The 23,426-nt window shown below is 40.6% G+C and overlaps 1 protein-coding gene across 3 annotated transcripts in view; it reads left to right on the forward strand.

The window, feature by feature from the left end:
* NOSTRIN (nitric oxide synthase trafficking) overlaps positions 1-23,426 on the forward strand; it is a 63,601-nt gene that overhangs the window by 547 nt on the left and 39,628 nt on the right. For all 3 annotated transcript variants that reach the window (XM_007965263.3, XM_007965262.3, XM_007965261.3), the window contains exon 2: positions 9,107-9,192. In XM_007965263.3, coding sequence (XP_007963454.3) covers positions 9,107-9,192 — 86 coding nt within the window. The remainder of the gene's footprint in view (positions 1-9,106; positions 9,193-23,426) is intronic.

Below are 23,426 nucleotides of genomic sequence, written 5' to 3' on the forward strand. Positions count from 1 at the left end.
GGAGGGTGGAGGGTGGGTTTATATATTAATGGATTTTAACTTAAGAAATTTGAGACACTCAGAAACCAAACACATTTAGATATTGGCTGTGGTACAAAAGTTTGTGGTTTTTCTTTGTTTCAGTTTAAAAACAGAACTTTTTCTAGGAAACGACAGGGCAGGTAATTGTCATCTTTCCTTCTCATATTCTTGGAAAAAGTTTTGAGTGAGTGAAGCATCATATTTGGATCCAGATGGTGACTGTTTGGAAAACATTCTTAAGACAGACACCCATGGTGCCAACATCACGTGTGGAGTGGTTACAAAAACACACAGAATGTCTGCAGCCAATTTTTGGCTCTGAGAATAAAGTGAGGGAGGAGAGTTTTTGTGCTTTTTTGCCCTCATTTGTTTGAGTCAAGGATCACAAGTCCTGCAGGAGGAAGGATAGACTCTCTGCTCTGCTTGGCCTGCAGTAGTTCTCAGACTGGTTTAGCAGCATGTTTGTTCCATGTTTGCTTGTTTTGGTAATATTCGGAGCACTACGAAAAATATAAGTTTGGTCAGAAGTCCAAAGACATTGTGAGGTCACTGCTGGCAATAGCAGAGACGTAATTTAGGAAATAAGAAGCAACTAAAATAAAGGGGGATACGTTTACTTTGAAAATAAAGTAATTAAGGAGGGTCAGTGTTTTATCCCAACACATGGGGCTGAAAAGCTAAGATTGGTGACATCATAAGCAAGAGGTTTCATCATCCTTCATGTATTAATAACACAAACTGTGGAGCAGCAGATAAATGGGCACTGAGATAGAGCCATGAAGAAGAAGACCAGCAGAGGATTATTGATTTCCTTTTTGTTTATTCAGTGGATAAGAAAAGCACATGGTTGGAAAAGATGGAACTATGGCTACTGTTGCAGAAAATCAGATGAGCTAAATGAGATGAACTCATAAATGACTAGTAATTTTACTAATGACAAGATAGTAGCCAATTCTGCCTAATTTTACTTTCTTTAAACACAAAAATAATTTGTGCTTAATGTAGAAACAAATTCCAATGATATGGTTATATATAGATTTTTAAGAGTGAAACTTCCCCCTTTAATTACTTCAATCTCAGTCTTCTCTCTATTGGTAATTATGAATAATTTTTAAGTAGTCTTTTATCATTTATTTGTCTCTCCTTGAGGTTGCTCCCCTACTAAACTGTAAAATCCTCTCCTGTCTCAACACTCCTACCTCGATGATTTTGTATAGGGGTGGCAGGCCAGGACAGGCATGGGATAAGTGGCAGCAAAATCTTGGCACTAATAGTAACCAAAGAAAACAATTAACACCAGGGGACGGGTTCAATGGACAGAAGAGAGGGAAATGGAGGCCAGATGTAATTAAGTTTAAAACGAGAAGAATAAATAAATACATAAAAAGGAAACTGAAGGCCTAACATCGTTTTTGCAGGCAGCAAAGTCAGTCTTCAGATGTGGAGAAATGTTTTCTTTCAGCAGCCCCCAAGGCAACCCATAACCACACTTCTGTGTCCGCTTGAAGCTCCACTCCCTGACATACTGAATAGTTCCTTGTGCTCTGCTGGGCCAAGGACTCCTGTCCTTGTCTAAAACTCTGAAGGTCATCTGTATGGGCTCATTGCCACCAAAAGTATCCGGGAGTCATGGGGAGGCGGATATCCCTTCAGCCCGGGTTTCCAAACCCTCTAAAGTCACAGAACATTTATTTATTTGCAATTGTTTCATCTTAATCAAGTGTTCAGGTTGATTTCCTGGTACATTCTTAGCTTGTACTTGGGAAACAATGCTATGTGAAGATGAATCTGCAGTTTGGGAACAAAATAAGATAAGGAAATGGATTGCAAATGAGTGCCTCATGAAACACTTAGGTAGTTTTATAAAATAACCCAAAGCTTTAACCACCTGCAAAATGTCCCCTTCCATGAGTCCCTAGAGTTGCACAGAGCACAATTCATAAAGTCTTAGCTACAGTTCTTAACCGGGCCCTTACCAATATACCCATGTATGGAACTCAGTGGGTTGCATGAACTTCATTGAAAACAAATCTCTATTTGTACTGATTTCTAACTGAGATTTAGAATTTTATTCAATCCAGAATATAGGCAACAAGCCCCAATACTACTAGTAATATCTATATCTGTGTAGTGTCTGTGACTTTGTAACCAATAAAAATCAGAAATTTTATAACGACATGACAGTTGTTGCACATATCTAGAAATATTTACATTCAACCTGACTTCAAAATGTAGGTAATACTTAAGATACGTAATTTAGCATGTTAATTAAAAAGTATATAATATCATAATTTAAAAAATACACTCTAAAAATATATAATTCATTTCCTTTGTAACCCTATGCTACTTAAAAATGATATTCTGAATCAAATAGGTTTCATGAGAGTACAAAAAGGGCTCATGGTATGAAAAAATTTAAAAATCTCTTTTAGATCAAGTTTTAATGGGCAAAATAGGCTGATAGCTGGGCCCATCAACCTCAAAGAGCCAGGTCAGTGAGTTCAAATTATTGTCACCAGGTTGGCATAAGATTGCCTAAATGCTGTGTAGGACTAATCTTGAGAGTGTCAGAACTTATTTGAAGAAGATATCTTTAAGATATCTTTAAAGTTCTGTTTTTGACAAGGAGAAGAATTGGCTCTGGGCCTTGATGCTCCATTTCCTGTGAAGGTTTAGGTTTAGCTCTTAAACCTAAAAATATGTCTAGGGAACTCATCTTCAAATCCATGTGCAAGAAAGGTGAGGAAGTAGAATCCAATTATCTCCAAAGGAAAGAATTCGATCACAAGAAAGTATTAATAGCACCTTCCTATCAAACAATCACATAGAAATCAAGGACAAGTAACAAGCTGTAGCCAAATTTTTACTTTTTACACACTCATTCAGTATCCAGGAAGGGGTCTGTCAAAGCAAGTCTTCTGGGCTCCACACAGTCGGCCACCCCCCTTATGTCATCGGCCATTGAAATGGCACCAGGTTGCTCCTCAGGTTGGTAACCTGGCTCAGATGCCAACCTGATCTTCCCATCTTGGTGGCTTAGCCTGGACACCAGACAATGACTGTCACTAACTCAGATGGTGCCGGTGCCATGGTCCATAGCACCTGGGAGAATCTGACTTACTGCAAAAATACAGAAGGAGGCTGCATCTGGCATGGGTGTCATGTGGCCCACAGCCTCTCCAGTGTGCATCAATGAGATGTGTAACATGCCGTTCTTGGACCTCTGTTTCCTCATGTGTAAAGTAAAAGAAGGAGAGGTTGGAGTAGACTATGCTTTTTAATCTTTCGTATCCCATAATCTGCGGCAGTCTGCCACAGGGATCCCAAATACTACGCAGCTGGTGAACACGTACATGGATTCCCTTCATAGAGGGGCAGTGCTTTGAAACATCGCCCCCAGTGAATCAGAACTCACATGATATCAGTAGCACAGTGCCTGGCATCCAGTGTTAAATTTAAGTGGAATATCTTGGTTTCTTTAACACTGTGAGGATCATCATTATTCAAAAAAAATTATTCCATACTAGCATCAATACAAATAAATTTTTCTATAATTCTTTCTAGAACTAAATTTAACTCTCTTAATCATTCAACCAGAAAGAGCAGGTAGGCCAAGCTTGATGTAGGCACTTTATAATCTTTACAAGTCATCTGTCTAACCATTTCATGTGCTGATTGGCTGGATTACTGAATGTTTTCTGCAATGGCTATAATTATCAACAGGATTTGCTTACAAATTCTGGTAAGAAACATTTTCCTAATGGCTGAATGGGAAATGTCTGTGTAGACCAGTTGTCTATTTGTGAAGGGGTTATTATTTTTTAGGGGCTTAGGAAGATCCCAGATATTCCACTACCAGACTGAAATCCCTTTATCCGGGGAGAAAAGCCTCGTAATGTTTTTTGTTTTTCCTAATAATTAATGATCCCCAGGAGAAGCAGCATATTAATATGAATTCATATGGAGATGTAGAATCAATAGTAGATTATTCTCTGAAATGAGTATTTGGTAGGGGGTTAGGATATTTAAAAGCTCAGTGGGTAGGAAAAGAACACCAAAATTGCCTTCCACCTCCCTGCGACCACAGCAAGCCCTTCTTCTTCTGCTGGTTGATGACATTAAGAAGCCAGCTGTGTTGCACATGACACTTAAAGGTTACTATAACTTGGAGTAAACTTAGTGTGATTAAAAAGATCAGCCATTTATAAATGTATTTGATTCTAATAGATTCTCTAATTGATTTTCATACCTAATATTTCTAATCACAACTCTGTCTCTAACTAATTAGATTATCGTTATCTCTTTGGGCCTTAACTGTAAATAAAGGAATTAGACTTCAGTGGCTTCCAAACTGTGCTCCATGGAACCCTTTCAGAGTCCTCTCTAGTGGGTGGGAGTGTGGTGAGGTAGGAGTAAGACAACCAAAACTAAAGTCAAGTGATTTCACCCCAACAAAGCAGGTATGTTCCAAGATTTTCTGAACACACACACACACACACACACACACACACACACACACACAGAGAGAGAATTATATGGTCTCTGGAGGTCTGCTTTGGCATTTAAGTGGATCTGCTTTTCACAGTTTTTATCTCCAAGTCTGAGTAGATGGTACATGATGAAAAGTACAGAATCATTGATTCTAAATAAGGATTTATGCTGGGATAATGAAAATATTCTTAGCAACTCTTTTATTTATTGATGTCACCTTTATCTCAATCTGGATCAGGGTTTGTTGGGGAATTTCTGGTGCATAGTATATAGGATCAGAGGTAAAGATTCTCTCCATTGCTCTCATAACCTCATCTCTTATCTGATCACTAAATTAACAATTATGAAGACCTTCTCAACTTGCATGTGCCTGGGCATACTGGAGTTTGACGTTAGAGGATGGTTACAGGTGTGCCTGAGACACAAGTCCTCTGCACCCTTGAATTGACAGAGTATGGCTGGGAGTGAGGTAGGAGGCAAAGCCATGGGCCAGTTCCCTCTTCCTGGAACAACTTTGTCTATTTACCACACTCTTCCAGTACAAATATTTTCTATGTGTGCCATTTTGGGGAAAAAGTTAGAAAGTACTAGTCTACGAAATGATGGAAAATCATCTTCCAAATTCTAGAGCTGGCAGCCTAGGGTCAATGGAAGCCATAGACTGTGCTTTGTTCCAGCAGCCCCTGACTTTAAGAGGTTGAATGTGAATGCCTTTGCCACAGGCTTCACCACTGCCACTAAAGGCAATTGAGTTTTCAATCACTGGCTTATAAACTTTCAGCATGGCCTAGCCTCCTAAAACTAGTTCCCTTGAGACAGTATTTAAAAATGTGTCTTAGGGAGTTTTGATGGCTTGATCAGTTTAGGAAATGCAGCAGCCCCTGTAACACAAGCACATAGAAAAATTCTCAACTGGTTCTACTCATTTTTACATTGGTTATGGGCAGAGTTCTCTCTTTTTTTTTTTTTTTTTTTTTGAGATGGAGTCTCACTCTGTCACCCAGGCTGGAGTGCGGTGGCGCGATCTCGGCTCACTGCAAGCTCCACCTCTCGGGTTCACGCCATTCTCCTGCCTCAGCCTCCCGAGTAGCTGGGACTACAGACGCCCAGCTAGTTTTTTTTTTTTTGTATTTTTTAGTAGAGACAGGGGTTTCACCGTGTTAGCCAGGACGGTCTCGATCTCCTGACCTCGTGATCCGCCCATCTCGGCCTCCCAAAGTGCTGGGATTACAGGCTTGAGCCACCGTGCCCGGCCGAGTTTTCTCTACATGCCCCATCCCACACTTGATGTCCAAGGTCCCTTAATTCTCTCCCATAGGTAACTTCTATGTGCAGACTATCCTCTGGTGATGGTGGACTGGTAAGGGCCTTTCCCTTAGGACATTTCATCTTGGAGTCCCTTCCTTCCACTCCTGCTTCCCCTAATGGAAGGTTCTTTTTCCCCTTCCTACTCTAAATCCCTCCAATCCATCTCTCTGCTTTCTTTTCTCCCATCCTCAGCCCCAGCTTTATAGTGGTTGAGAGTAGAAGATTTACTTCATAAGCATATGCATCCAGGTCTTTCTCTCTTGCACACAGCCCCATGGCTTTTTGTTGAGTCTGTTTCTGCTTTGCTGTGAGCTGGAGAGAGAAGTCAGTAAGACAATACATAAAAATCCACAGCTTAATACTGTGAGACAGTTCTAAATAAATCAAATAAGAAAGCCACAGGACCTATAAAGAAAATAATAAAATTTTATTGAACATAAAATAAAATTTGAACAAATGCAAAAACTTACTATGTCCTTGGATAGAAAGTCTAAACACCGTTAAAAAGTCAGTTTTCCCAAATTGATGTATGTATGTAATACAATTCCAATCAGGATCCCAACGGGGATTTAAAAAGATATGTAATTAGACAAATGTTCATATGTTACAATAAATGCCTCAGAATAGCCAAATAAATTATGAAAAGAAAAAAAAAAGTTGTTTAAAGAGAGAGAAGAAGCAAAGTGTTACTATCTCTGTAACTTAGGTAGTGAGTATCTAATGTGCATTATTATTATTTTCTGTATCATTATGTTATGAAACATAAAAACATTTCATAATTCAAAGCAAAAAGACCCTGTATGAGTTAGAACTATGTTCAGCTGCATATTAGAAAAACCCCAAATACATATGTCTTTAAAAAAAATTGTATTTTTCTCACACATAAAATAAGTCCAAAAGTAGAGAGTTGAGGGCTCCTGTGGTGTCCTTTACAGCCATCAGGGACCCAGGCTCTTTTTCTCTTTCCACTCTATGTTCTTAATGCATTATGTCCAATCTCAATACCACTTTATGGCTTTGGCCTGCATTTTCAAGTCCAGAAGGAAGACAAGAGTGCAAACAAGCCTTTACTGAAACCTCATACAAAACCTTCCCTCACATCTCCTTGGATAGCTTTTAGTCACATGGTTAACACCTAAGGTTGAGGGAGGCTGAGAAATGACCTTATTCCAGGAGCATGTACCCTGCTAAACATTTATGCATTTTCTTCTCATGACACTGAGGTGTGTTTCATGGGATGCTATTAGGTGTTGCAGAAGAAAACAAAAGGCTTAGGGAGAAATCTAGTGAACATGTTTAGGTAACATAGGAGCAAACAAAGAGGCTAAACAAGGTTCTTTACTGCAGGTCTTCTCACAATTTCAAAATACTCCCCTAAACTTCCCCAGTGTGCCTGTAAGGGGAAGAAGGAGGCCTTAATAGTATCATACCATTCATATATGGCAAGTTAGTTTTATTGGAAATAAAAATTAGAAAGCTTGATTGCCAAACAGTGATTTTACTTTCATGACTCTGACAGGAGGATTATTTCTCCTTCATGAGAGGGGCTACAAATTGGAACCTCACTACAAGTGTGTTTTGTTTACACTGCAGAGTTTTTTCAATTTGTGAATTGTTTGCTACCATTAAAAAAAAAATCATGTTTCGGATGCAAATCCTGATTTCAGTTTTTTTGGACAAAGTGGGAGATCTGGCTTTCCTGGGCCACATTCCAGGTGGCAGTGATGGGCCAGAATGGTTCTAACAGCTGCCTCTCCAGCTCACAGTCCCCACCCTGTTCCTCACTCATTCAGGGGCCTGACTGGTGCCAGCAGCCACAGGATTGCAAACTCTGCTTTAGAAATTAACAATTTTCTCATTAAAGCTTTGCACCCTCACCACTTTCCTTGTGTCCCAGGCAGTTCCAAGGAAGTGGTTTGCTAATATTAATATACATCTATGAAGTCCTATCACAGCTTTCTGTGTTAAATTCACAGGAAAGTTAAACTACTGCATAAAGGTAAATGGATATGGTAAGAATGTTCCTGCATCCTAGGTGTTGGTTTGTTCCATCACCAAAGGTAGGGACCTGGATCAGCTCATTTCTTTAGGTCTTTCCTCCTCTGTCACCCTATGTCCTTAGTTTGATACTCTGCTAGCACCACATACCAAGTGCTTTGTTGACTGAATGGCTTTCTGGGCCCTGAGGGCGTGTGGGTTTGTGAATGTGCCCGCTGCAATAGGAGGCACTCAGTAAATGTGAATTTCCTTCCTTTTTCCCTTCTCAATATGGTGCCCAACTGAATGCTGGCGATATCTGAACACTGGAATAGGCTGGCTCATTGTATGAGCAAAGAACAGCACAGCTCTCAATCCATACTGAATTTGGGTCCTCTTATGTAAAATCTCATTTTGAAAAATGCAATGTGCTGTTGCACCTCCCAGATGGAAACTATGAGAGAGTGTGTCTGGGATGTTCCATCATCTAATTCACTTGCTCTGTGTCAGAAAAAGCTGCAGAATCAATTGACATTTAGCTTCTCTGTTTAGGCACTTAAAATCTATTGTCATCAATGTCTACATTTATAGTTTCCAGGAAGACATTGTGGAGTTCTAAATCAAATGACAAAAACTTTTACTGGAAATTCTTGTGTCCGCAGGCTAAATTCAAATATACATGAATTTATAAAGGGTAATTAATAAATTTATAATGGTTTGGTTTAGCCAAAATGTTCAACTCATTATGATAACATTTTCTTACTGGAATTAAATGAGACAGAGAGAGGACTAGGACAAAGTTTTCTTACCAGGTTATTTACTCAATTTCCTATCTCAGATAAGAAAGACTCAGCTCACTCTAATGGCTCACGGTTTGTCATGAGCCCCAGAAATATAATTTTGAAGTTTGTGTGTGCAGGAGGGGACATAAAAAGTTATGTGGCATCCTTCAGAATATAATTTTTTGTCCTTCCTGGGAACAATAGGGGTGATATTCCTGTGACATTCCAGGCATCAAATGCACCCCACTGCTGAATTGTTTGCATTTGACCAAGGAGAGAAACAGATCAGCTTTATTTTTCAAAAGTTCTCCAGGGTCTTTCATATCCAGGCAGAAGAGACCTCATCTTGATTTTAAGAACTCATCCAAAAGGTATGCATGCCTGTAGCTGCACGATCATTGATAATGACAGTATAAATCATATATCATGGTTATAGTAGTTTTCTGAATTTATAGGTGCTCTATCTTCAGAGTTGCTTGTAATCTTCCTGTTCATTGTTTTTTGTTGTTGTTGTTCTTGTTTTTCAGTATAATAAAGTATACAAGAACCTAAAGGAGTTTTCTCAAAATGGAGAGAATTTCTGCAAACAGGTCACATCTGTTCTTCAGCAAAGGTACAAAATGCACATTTGCAATAAATGGTTCTTCCTCTTTAGTTGCAGCAAGTGATATGACTGGAGGAGTGATTACAAGCTGTCCTACTTTCCAGAATGTGGTGTTATATTTTGGTACTCGAGAGATTGCTTGAAGAATGATTCTCCCCTATTGCACATTTGTCAACTGGATGCCATAAAAATCAAGAAACAACAGGAAGTAATTCTGCTTAGGAAGGCTCAGTCAAGTCTCTTCTGATTCCTCAGACTGGGTTTATTACCCTCTCCTGGGGCCCACTGTTGGATCTGATGCATACTCTCATTATTGTACTTTTCACACCAGCAGCAATTATTAGTTTACATTTTTCTCTCCTCTAGAAAGGCAGAGGCTGTCTTACTCATCATTGCATGCTGACCTCTAAGAGCCTGGCCTTTTGATTTCCTTAGTCACTGTCAGGTGGATGAAGGAAAAGTCACCATTTTCAGCATTGTCTTCTTAATACTGGGTGTGATCATGTGTAAAACTGTTCACTGTGCTGAAATGAGGACATTTAACTCAGTCAAGAAAGTTACAAAAGCCCTGCTTAAAATGAGAAAACCCAAGGACTGAATTTGGTCATAAGGGACTTTTTAGACCTTTTCCCTACTGCTAGATAGCTCTGTAATAAGCAACTCTAAAGAGACCTTCAGAAGAGACTGTTTAAACCATTTCACATTTTAAATATTGAATGTGTGCCATAAGACCAAAGACGCCATGGACTGATTGCATCCTGAATTAGTAGGTTGTAGGGGACAAAACATAATTTCTTTTCTCTCCCTTTTCAAGCTCTTAGTTGAGATACTCTTCTGAAAAAAAGTTAGATTAACAAAAAACAAGCAGAAATTTATGAACACATGCTATACCCATCACATGGGAGAGGCCTCAGTTCAAAAGCATTTCTCTCTCAAGGCAGTGGCTTAGGGGTCATGCTTAAATAGTATCTCACCAAAGAGCCAGAAATCCTAATAGGGACAAGACAAAGAAGATAGCATCTTCGGGCTTCCAAAAGGCAGGAAAATGTGGGAAGGTAAATATATGGGAAGATTAAAGTCTGCTCCTAGATCCTCTGGCACCACTATCTCTGAGCAGATAAGCAAGTGTTGGACTGTCTTTAGGTGGGAAAGGCAGAGAGGGGCAGAGTTTTTTAAACTCAACAAGCCCCAGCATTTTTGACAGGAATGTTTTGGTTTCCTTCAAGGTCAAGACAAAAGGAAAACATTAGCTTCATCAGCACCAAATGAATGAGGCCAAAGAAAGATATGAGAGAGCTCAAACAGACTTTTATAAAGAACAAAACCAGATTTGTCAAAAGGAGTCAAAAAGAGAAACATTTTAAATATGAAGTAACTTCTATCCTAACAGCCAAATTTTTTTCATATTTTTTATTTTAGTAAGATACACATAACATAAATATGCTATTTTAACCATTTTTAAATGTACAGTTCAGTGTATTAAGTTCATTCATGATTTTTTTTTTATACTTTAAGTTCTAGGGTACATGTGCACAACGTGCAGGTTTGTTACATATGTATACATGTGCCTTGTTGGTGTGCTGCACCCATTAACTCGTCATTTACATTAGGTATATCTCCTAATGCTATCCCTCCCCGCTACCCCCTCCCCACAATAGGACCTGGTGTGTGATGCTCCCCTTCCTATGTCCAAGTGATCTCATTGTTCAATTCCCACCTATGAGTGAGAACATGCGGTATTTGGTTTTCCGTTCTTGCGATAGTTTCCTGAGAATGATGGTTTCCAGCTGCATCCATGTCCCTGCAAAGGACATGAACTCATCCTTTTTTATGGCTGCATGGTATTCCATGGTGTATATGTGCCACATTTTCTTAATCCAGTCTGTCACTGATGGACATTTGGGTTGATTCTAAGTCTTTGCTATTGTGAATAGTGCCGCAATAAACATACGTGTGCATGTGTCTTTATAGCAGCATGAGTTATAATCCTTTGGGTATATCCCCAGTAATGGGATGGCTGGGTCAAATGGTATTTCCAGTTCTAAATCCTTGAGGAATCGCCACACTGTTTTCCACAATGGTTGAACTAGTTTACAGTCCCACCAACAGTGTAAAAGTGTTCCTATTTCTCCATATCCTCTCCAGCACCTGTTGTTTCCTGATTTTTTAATGATCGCCATTCTAACTGGTGTGAAATGGTATCTCGTTGTGGTTTTGATTTGCATTTCTCTGATGGCGAGTGATGATGAGCATTTTTTCATGTGTCTGTTGGCTGTATGAATGTCTTCTTTTGAGAAGTGTCTGTTCATATCCTTTGTCCACTTTTTGATGGGGTTGTTTGTTTTTTTCTTGTAAATTTGATTGAGTTCTTTATAGGTTCTGGATATTAGCCCTTTGTCAGATGAGTAGATTGCAAAAAATTTCTCCCATTCTGTAGGTTACCTGTTTACTCTGATGGTAGTTTCTTTTGCTGTGCAGAAGCTCTTTAGTTTAATTAGATCCCATTTGTCAGTTTTGGCTTTCGTTGCCATTGCTTTTGGTGTTTTAGACATGAAGTCCTTGCCCATGCCTATGTCCTCAATGGTATTACCTAGGTTTTCTTCTAGGGTTTTTATGGTTTTAGGTCTAATATTTAAGTCTCTAATCCATCTTGAATTAATTTCCGTATAAGGAGTAAGGAAAGGATCCAGTTTCAGCTTTCTACTTATGGCTAGCCAATTTTTCCAGCACCATTTATTAAATAGGGAATCCTTTCCCCATTTCTTGTTTTTGTCAGGTTTGTCAAAGATCAGATGGCTGTAGATGTGTGGTATTATTTCTGAGGGCTCTGTTCTGTTCCATTGGTCTATATCTCTGTTTTGGTACCAGTACCATGCTGTTTTGGTTACTGTAGTCTTGTAGTATAGTTTGAAGTCAAGTAGTGTGATGCCTCCAGCTTTGTTCTTTTGGCTTTTGTAGGATTATCTTGGCAAGGTGGGCTCTTTTTTGGTTCCATATGAACTTTAAAGCAGTTTTTTCCAATTCTGTGAAGAAAGTCACTGGTAGCTTAATGGGGATGGCATTGAATCTATAAATTACCTTGGGCAGTATGGCCATTTTCACAATATTGATTCTTTGCATCCATGAGCATGGTATGTTCTTCCATTTGTTTGTGTCCTCTTTGATTTCACTGAGCAGTGGTTTGTAGTTCTCCTTGAAGAGGTCCTTTACATCCCTTGTAAGTTGGATTCCTAGGTATTTTATTCTCTTTGAAGCTATTGTGAATGGGAGTTCATTCATGATTTGGCTCTCTGTTTGTCCCTAACAGCCAAATTGCTCTGGTTCCATGACAGAGAAAGCGGAAGGGGCCATCTGAGAGGGCATTTCTTCTATAAGAAAATATTGTTATCAGTCCCAAAGGAAATTATTTTAAATAAGACCAGTTATTTGTATGAATCCTACAAATTCAGCTCATTACCTAGATTAGAAAGCCACCTTCTGCCTGCAGACCAGGAAGAATCTATGCATGTATCAGCCAGGCATATAACCTTGGTTGTAGTCATCTAGGCATTAATTATTTGGTATCTGAGAGATCAAAATTAGTGCCTGGTAGAGAGCTGTGAAGGTAGAAGACAGGCAATAGATGATGCCTGCTGGTAAACAGACTCAATAGTGAACTGAAAAACTCTGGCGGGGGGGTCACAGCTTGAAATCTGTCTCACTGTTTTTCCTTTTTCTAGATCACTCCACATCCCCACCTTGCCACCGACATCCACTTTCTTCATACAGTCAGAGCCTTCATTTCTTATTTTTGTTTTCTTGAAGTCTCTTCCTACGGCTGCCGTCTGCCCTGAAACTATTAATGTGTGAAACCCTCCAATCACTTATTCTAGAGTGACAAATATGTCCAGTGGGGAAGAAACACTTGGGTAGCTGAAGATATCTCCCCTCACAGCTTTACCTCCTTATAGAGTTTAGAATTTGAACATCTCAAGAGTCTACTGGTTAGCAAAATTACAAGCACATTCCTGGATAAAGACTGTATAGTATGAGTACAAAGAACAGATCTAATGTTTTACCTAGATCAAAAAATATTATGCTACATATTAGGTCATTTATGTAATAAATGCTTTTCTGAACATTTTCTAAAGCTAAACTTGTACAATTAAATTATTTCCCCTTAGCAAGAAGCCATTTTTAAAGTTGTTTTGTATTGATTCCTGGTAAATATACATTTGCAGTGTCTCCTCATCTTGAGCTTTCAAGTTTCCTCCCCTTGCTCAGCTTTTAGATCATGTAGTTAACCTGAAGGATGCTTGTCCGCACTAAAAGAGATGGCATTTGGGAAGAACTGTTTTCTAATGGACACAAATATTCTATTAATCTATGAATATGTGGCACATTATATACTTTTAGACAGCATTCCTGTGTATTAGCAGGCAAAGACATAGGCCACTTCACTTCTCAGGGCTGGATCATTTCTCTCCCACACAGTGACGTGATTCTGAGGTCACTCCCTCTTCCTAGTGTGTTTGAACTGAGTCAAAAATTATGTTGGTTATGGTTATTAAACCATATCAACAAGGATGGATGGTCACAGCATGGCTGGGATTACATTTGCCTCGACTCTCCCCATTTTGTGAAGTCAGAAATTCCTCCTCTAGATATACATTGGATAGAAGGCTGATTCCCACCAGCTATCTAGAAATGAGCCTTGGCCTTATTTTCCTCTTAAAGGTGGGCTTATTACATGTGAAACAATGGTAAGCTTCCCTTGTATTAGAAAAATACCTGGAAAGCCATTACTCTTCAAAAGAAACTGTCTTGTTACTTACGGTTACAGACAAGTAATGGGAAACCCAATAAGAAAGTAAAATGGTAGTCTTGGAATATATTCAGTAGGCATTTCCATTGAGGGTTATGACAGACAACAATGAAGGCAAATCCGTGACCAGCAGAATGCAAGATACAGTAAAGGAGGACATGGGGTTTTGAAAGAGGGTTACCTGCCACCTAAAATGCATTCAGTAAATACTTGCAGACTGAATAAATAAATAAATGGGCTGGGTGCAGTGGCTCATGCCTGCAATCCTAGCACTTTGGGAGGCCGAGATTGGAGGATTGCTTGAGGCCAGGAGTTTGAGCCTGGTCAACATAGTACAACCCATCTCTATTTTCATAAGAATTTTTTTTAAATAAATGAAAGATAGTTAAGAGTTTTTAAAAATTATTATACCTACATTATTAGAACAAGGCCTTTACTGTCCTTGGAGGTGTGCATTTCCAGACCCCTTACTTAAGAGCTCCTGGAATGTGGTTCTGCTTGACAGAGTTCTGCATTAGCACTTGGATACCAGAGGCAGCACCACAGTCAAGCTGCCAGGCCAGAGAATGTTTCCTTTCCAAACTCAGCTGCTCTCTTGCACTTATTCTGATTGAGTGGTGATAGAAAAGTGCAGTTGTTACTAAAACACCCTTTTGCCTGGATATTCTGCAATTCATGGTCATGCTTAGCTTCTTTTATCCAATTAGCTACTTCAGCTTCTTTTTTCGCAGTAGCGAACAGATTTAGCCAGAGAAACACAGCAGCTCCTTCAATGCCTAATGCCAAAGTTATCAGATTCACTTTAATACAATTACAGATCAGATTTAAAGAGACAAAGGTACATTCTCAGAAACACTTTGTGAATGTTTGGCTTCCTGCATCCTCACAGCTAATGTTTAAACAGGCTTTGACTGGAAAATCAGTTGTTCCTCTGTACGGGAGTTTAAGATCAGGTTTTCAAATGCCAAGATCTGCTGCTCTGAACTTTAAAAAGAAAAGAATAAAAGAAGGAGGTATAGTTGGCCACTTGTTCAATCCATGATTCATTGCAGACACTGTCAACAAAGCAATAACAAATTGAAATTAAATATTTGAAAAATCATCTTCCACTCTACCGTTATCCTGGGTGACCTTAACTCCCACAGTTTTAGCTCTCTTGCATATTGATGATTTACAAATGTGCAGTACTAGGAGCATGTCTAAACCGTACTTCAAACCATATATTTCACAGTATATTGGACATTTCCACCTAGAAGTCCCATGGAACCACAAAGTCAGTATGTCCAAAACAGGGTTTATCTGCTCCTCTCCAAAGCTGGTCCTCCTTCTGGGAACCACTGCCCAGTCAATCAAGCTCAATGCCTGAGACCATCCATATCCATGATTCTGTCCATCTCAACTCCTGACTAAGACCGTATTTCTCTCTTTGAAACCCCTTTGATATCCATAGCTTTCTTTTTATTTTATGGCCTCTTCCACTGTTCTGGCAAAACTCTCTCAAACTATTCTGTCTAGGAGTGCTGCCTTATAGCCATGGAGTTTGTATGCTGCACAAAGGCACACGGCTGAGTGGGAGGAATGGAGGCAGAAATCCAATCCACTCTTACCCCTTAAGCCTTTTACTCTGACAGAGCTGTGCCCCTTTAGAGGACGCCTGTTTCCAATCCAAGCAAAGTTACCTGAATCTGTGGGCTAGCTGAGGCCCTGTGCCTATCTTTAATGCACCTTTCACTCTGTAGCCATGACCCTGTTTAAGACCCTTCAAAGACTCCCATGACCTTTAGGATAAAATTTAGCCCTCATCATTTTATAAAAGGGCCTTTGAGATCTGAACTCTGCCTTCCTGTTTACTTTGTCTCTCTCCATCTCCGCATGATCCCTGCCTCTCTCCTTACTGAGCCACTTGCAATCCCACCCCACTTGTATCCCACTCACACTCCTGCCATCACCACCATTGCCACCACACGTGGGTCCCTGCATTTGCACAGGCTATATCGCCTGCCTGGTAGATATTTCATCACCTTCATTGCCTGGCTCCATTCAACACATTCTTTAAGATCTAGTCATCCCACCATGGCAGGCCTTCCTTAACTCCAGTCTCTAGTCTCCAAACAATGTTCCTCAGTTCTATGTGCAGAATTAGTGCTTGCATCTGTCGTAGCTCTTACAGCCTGCACTGTTATTCTCTGTTCACTTGTCTGTCTCCTTCCCTAGAGGCTGAACTCCTTGAGGGTCTTTGTGTCCCACGTGACTAGCATGGGCCTCACGCAGAGTAGGCATTCAATAGATGCTTACTGAGTAAATGGAGACACTAATGTATGAGTGACTCTGTGCCTTCCAGGCACTCACAACGTTAAAGAAGATCAAGTTAGGCTATTTCTGAGGAGTCATAAGTGGGTATGTCAAAGACACTTACTGGCATAATATGTAGCATATTATTTTGAACAAAAGCTAGAAAAAATAATAAAATCACAGGAGAGATCATTTATTCAGCACAACCCATAGACCAGCCACTGTGTTAAATGTGTCTTATACTTGATCTATTTAATTATCTCACAACCCACAGCATACATACTTCTCTCCATTTCTGATTTACAGATGGGGATATGGAAAATATGATACATTTGGATTCCTACCCAGCTCAACCCAGGCTCAGTGCCAGGGTATCCCCAAGTGGATAGGCAGTTTTGGGCACTGCTTTGGGGGACCCATCATGCTCAGGGGGTCCTGGTTCAGCCCCCTTTGCAGAGTCTTAGGGTCCTCTATGGAAAGGGACAGCAGCAGTCATGAAGCCCAGTGGCTTTCAAACCTTATAGCTCAAGGGGTTTGTGGGGAGCCCTCAGGGGGTGAGGAGGAGGTTACGTGGGCAGGGCTCTGCTTCCTCCTCACTCTTTCTCCCTTTTAATCAGATCAACTTGACTGGTATTTATAAGATACAGTGGGATTCTGTATAAAATTTTGTTTCCCTGCTAAAAAGTTTTGAAAACTGCCTTTCTCATCCACTTTATCTGAATTCCCTCACCACAATACACCCTGTCCGCCCTTACCCCACACACTAATGCACTAAGCTTGGGAATGAACGCACACTTTAGGCTCTGAAGTTCTACAGCTGCCATCGCTCACGTTTACCCTGGGCCAGAGTGAGCCGGGTCTCAGTGAGACTCACAGACTAGACACTCAAGAAGGGCATCATTCAGGTCTTATCCTCCTGTTTCAGCATTTTTTATACTGTTCTCAGGAAGCAAAATTAAGACAATTAGTAATGCTGCACTGGGCTAGCAAGTGAGCCAGCCACTCCAACAACAGAGGGTCCATATGAAAATGTGTTTCAAGCTGCCGGTAATGAACTTTACAACCTGTTTGTAAGAGGAGTTTGTGATGGTCTTTCAAAAGACATACCAATGAAGTTTGGATGGAAAATATCAGCACATCCACCCGCAAACCGGAAGCTGGTGCTGGTCCAAAGAAGGAACTTAAAAGATGTGTGATACCCCGACAGAAGAATTTGAGGTTACTAAAATTCCTTCTCAATTTATAATGAAGGGAGGACTCTGTCACCTGCTTCTTTCAAGCATGAGAAGGGCTTAGCCCTGTTTTATGTTTTTTAGAGATGGGGTTCTCATTCTGCTGCTCAGGCTGGAGTGCAGTGGTGCAATTACAGCTCACTGCAGCCTCAAACTCCTGTGCTCAGGAACTCCTCTCGCCTCAGCCTCTCAAGTAGCTAGGACTGCAAGTGTGTGCCTCCACTCTGGGCTAATTTTAAACAATTTTGTAGAAATGGGATCTTGATATGTTGCCTAGGCTGGTCTCAAACCCTTGGTCTCAATGATTCTCCCTCCTCGTCCTCTGGAGTAGATGGGATTACAGGCTCAAGTCACTGCTCCTGGCCTTAACTCCATTTTAATTAATTCCTCATAGACATAGGGGGCCAACTACAGTTTGTTTTTTAAACTACTTTTCATTATCTTAATTTTACAAAAGCAGGATAGTCTAAAATTGATTACATGGTCACATATTCTTACAGTTTAATTTGTACTTTATCTAAAATACTGAATCTGTAACCAGATATTTTCCATCTCTCTTTTCTTTCAAAAATATAATTTACTTTAAATTCTAAGTCAAACAGTCAAACATTGCTCTTTGACTTATCAACTGGCCTTCATTATTACTAATGAAATAATATTGACCAGCCTTCCATGCTGAGAGAAAATTAGAATATAAATGGATTAAAAGTCAGTGCATGTCATTTCCTTGGTCCAGAATCTTTTTTAGTGTATTAAAAATTTTTTTAATTTTTAATTTTTGTGGGTATATAGTAGGTGTATATATTTACAGGGCAGGGTCCAGAATCTTTAAAACCACTGGAATATTCTGAGATTCGTTGCCTATCAAAATATATATGCATCACCAATGCAACAGGCCAAGACAATTGCTTGGAGAAGGCATTTTAACTTGTATTAGCTATGGTGGCAGTAGAATGGAAAGAAAAAAATGGGAAAGGGCTAGAGAATTAAGCACAATGTCTTTACAAGCTTGTTTCTGACTATTTTAATGAGGGAATGAAAATTTCACATCTCAATGTGAGATTAGCTCTGCTCTCTCTACTCCCTTTGCATGTGGTACTTTTTCAGCTTGAACCGAGATAAAGCACCTTCTTTTGAGAGATGAGAAGAAATCATTCTAAGTGGGATATGCCTTGCTGCCTCTGCCTTGGGAAAACACCTAGGTCATTTTATTTCTATTTAGCAGGCATCCTGAAAGGATACATATATTGCCTCATTAGACCGGAAGCATGGAAGAGCCGTGGAAGTGTGCACGGAAGAGCATGGAAGTGTTTGTTTCCATTTACAAACGTTCTGACTTACAAAAATAACAGCTTTCTTCACGCTTGCCACTTGGAACATGGCTTCGTATAAAAGAGCGATTCTCTCAGGGGAAGAATTTAACCGTTAACATCTGTTGAGATAAAAGCCATTCAGGGCTAGAGGCCTGGGAGAGGTTTCGTTATATCTATGCAGAAAGAGTGCACAGTGACACTGTCCCACACCCATCCTCCCCACCGCATTTCATTTCCTTCTGTCTTGCAGAGTAATTTGCTCAGGTTCCCAAACTGGTCATTAGGATTTAAAATGCAAGAGTAGATGATTGCAGCCTGCTTTGCTTGGTTGATTTGAATGCTAGTTCTAAACCCTTTGGGGTCATCAGTAAGTTACAGGCAGAGAGGAAGGGTACACTCGTGCTGTACGGAGAGGCAGTGTCCAACTCACTCCAGCCCAAAGTGTTAGCTCGGTGACATTTGCTGTCAGAGCCCCCATCCTTCCCACTTTGCCAGACCCTCAACATCCCCACTTCCTATTCCCCAAATGCCTTGCAAATGCACAGATGCCTTTGGAATAGGCCCGGAAGCTCATTAGGTCTGCACCGAGGCTGCTGTGAATTGGGACTCCAGCTACACAGCCTCCAGGAGCTGTGCTGATTCAGAACACTGCAATTAAAGGTGAAGTGAGAGGCGGTATCAATTTTTGAAAGCACTTTTGTTCCACTTCTCCCACAATTCTCCATCTGCAATCTCTTCCCCAAAACTTCAGAGGTAGGAAAGAGGTGTGGTTAAGCAGGCAGGTTCCCCAGCCAGATTGCCCAGGGCTGGAATCTAAGTCTGTCACCATCACTTCCTCCCGGTGTGCCCTCAGGCTAGTGACTGACCCAACTCTCTGTGCCTTGGTGTTCCCTTCCATGAAATGGGTAGACAGAGTATACCTGCCTCACGGGTTATCAGGGATTAAATGAGGAAATACACCTAAAGCACTTAGAATGATGCCTAGCACATTGTAAGTGCCCAGTAAGTGTTGGAGGTTCCTGTTTCTTGCCTAGGGAGAACACAGGTCAAGCATCAGCATATCACAAAGGTGATGCAACACCTTTGTCAGGAGACCACTGTTTGGACACTCTCTTTATGTGCAATATAGAGGAATTTTTAACCTGTATACCATTCTATAAACCCACAAATCTGCCCTGCTGAAGATTTCTAAGGTACTTGTCTGTAAAGAGAAGACTCCCAACACAAGAAATGCTGTGTGGTAGTTGAACCTCTTTAGGCTGGTTTCCTATTATGCTCAAGAGAAAGCCGGCAGAAACACCGGGGCACAGGAGAAAAGCTGGCCAAACTTAAAAAAAAAAAAAAAAAAGCCCCAAATCACCTTAAAGTGAACAAGCACCCCTTTTTCATACCACCAAAGCCCAACTTTTTTTTCCCCAAGTGGAATAAACTTAACAACATAAAGGAAAGCAACACTTCTTTCTGGTGTCCTTTTTAGGTCTGCTTAGCCTCAGAAACACCTTTGTACAGCCTGCAAGAACATTCTGAAAGTAGAATGGAATTCTGAGGAAGAGGCTGTGACTGACAGCATTACCTTTCCTGTTAGAGACCATTCAGGATTGTTCTAGAGCCAAAGGACAAGAAATCTGGGGATTCTTCCTCCCACACCATCCCCACCTCTGTGTATTCCTTCTGAATACACAATGATCACATTAGAAGAATTAATATTTAGTAAGAATGATTTTTGTGCCCTGCACTGAGCTGAACATTATAAAAAGCATTATCCTATTTAATGCTCTTTGTGCTGCTTCCAAGAAAGAATGCAATGCTGGAAAGAAAAGACCTAAACAGCCCTCTGGTTAGCTTTCCTGGACTCAGAAAGGGTTTATGTGTCTAGCTATTTCAAGTGCTAGACAGCAGTGTGCTCTAACATCAGGGCTGAGCACAGCTCAAACTACAGAGACTGCATCTCAACAGCTTGTTAATTTACAGTTCTCAAAAGTGGTGAGGTAAGAACAAGTCTATGGCAGAGACCAGTAAGAATTCCAACCAGGACCTGGTGGGAAGTCCATTCACTTATTCATTCATTCATTTGTGACATACATGCTGAGTGCCTGTTATGTGCCAAGCACTCTTCTAGGCCTAGGGATACGGCAACGAACAAAGCCATTCTTGATCCTTATGGAACTGTTCACATCCTAGGGGTGTTCACCAGAGTAAACTAAAAAATTATAATGTGATACAAGATACAATAAGACACAAATAAAACTGTAAGGGGAGAGTGGCGAGGATCCTTTTTTAGATGGGGCAAACCTCTGAGGTGGTGATGTTCGAGCATCTCCTGTTGGGGATGACACAAAGGAGAATACCATGCGGCTATGTAGCAGAAGCACTCGGCAGAGCCACAGCAAGTGCAAAGGCCCTGAGGCAGGATGGCAGTTGGCCACTGAGTAGGAGTAGAATCAGCCAAGTTGTGACTGGCAGGAAGGGAAATCAGAGAGGCTGCCAGAGTCACGTGATGCAGAGCTTTACAGGTCAGCAGCAATCGTTCCAGACACTGAGCCCCTAGTAGACTTGGGCTCTTAACACATTTTATTTTTCATAAAACCCCCTTTAAGTAGGTCATATAACTTCTTTTTAACAGTACCTGAAGCCACTCCCACTGAATGATAGAGATCTCCTGGGGTTCCAGAGCATCTGAGTTCATCAAGGGTGATGGTCTCTCCCAGCTGGCTGTTAACCAGCACTCTCTTTTTCTCTCTTTCCATCAACTGGGACATATTCCTAGAGCAGAGAAATCTATTTTTAAGTGCAATGAGATATTTATTGACTGGCTTCATTGTCTCAAAATACTGGCCTCAGCCTTTCCTTATGTTTGGGCAAATTCTGACACAAATGGTGGTTTTCTGCAGCTAGGCCTTAACATACATCCTATAATGACTTTCTTACAAAAAGTGATAAAATCAACTTAAAGCACAGCTGTACTAACAGAAAAAAAAAAAAAAGAATAGTAATTTAGCAATAGATCAATAGCCCATCATCTCTGGATTTCATTTTATAGAAGAGGGCTGTCTTTCTTTCCTCAGTCTATGACATGGAGTTAATTTGTGTGAAAACATGCAGGTATTAGACTAGTTGTTAGAGAGCTCTGGGATTGTCTCCCAAATGAAATAACATCATAAATAATTCTAAAAATACAATAAAATAGATTAACAGACTGAAAAATGCAGTGAAAACTCTTAGGGTCCATATTAAAAGGGAAAACATAATATAAATTGAACTTAATTCCTTACATTTTTATTCTCTGTAGTCAAAAGTGATATGAAGATGCCCTCATTTTAGCTATAGATGGTCCTATAAATAGGACATGGTAAAATAGGTTTAAGATGAGAGTGATTCAATCTATCCAAAAGAACCAAGGGGTTTGCTTTTGGAGGGCATGCCTGGACTTCCTACTGAGCCTTGTCCTGCATAGAAAGTAATAGAAATTCATTTTCTAAATCTGATGTTGGCTACCACTGCAGATTCCCATTAGAAAGTTACTGCTTGGTTAATCCAATCAAAATTTATTTTATTGCCAATGATTATAATCTAGAGCTAATCTGATTAGTGCTAATATCCTGAGATCAGTAGGACAGTTTTCTGTTCCTTACTAGTTGTATTTGTTTTGTTTTTATTTTTGTTTAAGGTGGAGTCTCGCTCTGTCACCCAGGCTAGAGTGCAGTGGCACAATCTCGGCTCACTGCAACCTCCGCCTCCTGGGTTCAAGCAATTCTCCTGCCTCAGCCTCCTGAATAGCTGAGACTACAGGCGCCCGCCACTATGCCCGGCTAATTTTTTGTATTTTTAGTAGAGATGGGGTTTCAATATGTTAGCCAGGATGATCTCGATCTCCTGACCTTGTGATCTGCCCGCCTCGGCGTCCCAAAGTGCTAGGATTACAGGCGTGAGCCACCACGCCTGGCCAATTGCATTAGTTTTTAGGGCCGTCATAACAAAGTACCACAGACTTAGTGGCTTAAACAACAGAAGTGTATTGGCTCACAGTTCTGGAGGCTAGCAGTCGGAAGTGCGTTCTGAGGGCTGTGAGGGAGAATTTGTACCGTGCCTCTGTCCTGGCTTCTGATGATTTGCTGGTAATCTTTGGCATTCCTTGGCTTGTAGATGCACCACTCAGATCTATGCCTTCATGTTCACATGGCGTTTTCTCTGTGTATATGTCTGTTTATGTCCACATTTTCCCTTTATATAAGAACACATCCATATAGGGTTTGGGCCCATCCTAGTGACCTCATCTTAACTTGATCATCATCTGCAAAGACCCTATTCCCATATGAGGTCACATTCACAGGCACTGGGGAGCAGGACTTCACCTTCTTCTTGGGAGACACAATTCAACCCATTAATGTGATGTCAAAGGAGCTTAGTTAAAAACTCTTCCTTTGGGCCCGGCACAGTGGCTCATGCCTGTAATCCCAGCACTTTGGGAGGCCTAGACGGGTGGATCACCTGAGGTCAAGAGTTTGAGACCAGCCTGACCAGCATGCTGAAACCCCATTTCTACTAAAAATACAAAATTAGCTGGCCGTAGTGGTGCGTGCCTATAATCCTAGCTACTTGAGA

Source organism: Chlorocebus sabaeus, chromosome 10, assembly GCF_047675955.1.
Source record: "Chlorocebus sabaeus isolate Y175 chromosome 10, mChlSab1.0.hap1, whole genome shotgun sequence".
NCBI classification, from domain to species: domain Eukaryota; kingdom Metazoa; phylum Chordata; class Mammalia; order Primates; family Cercopithecidae; genus Chlorocebus; species Chlorocebus sabaeus.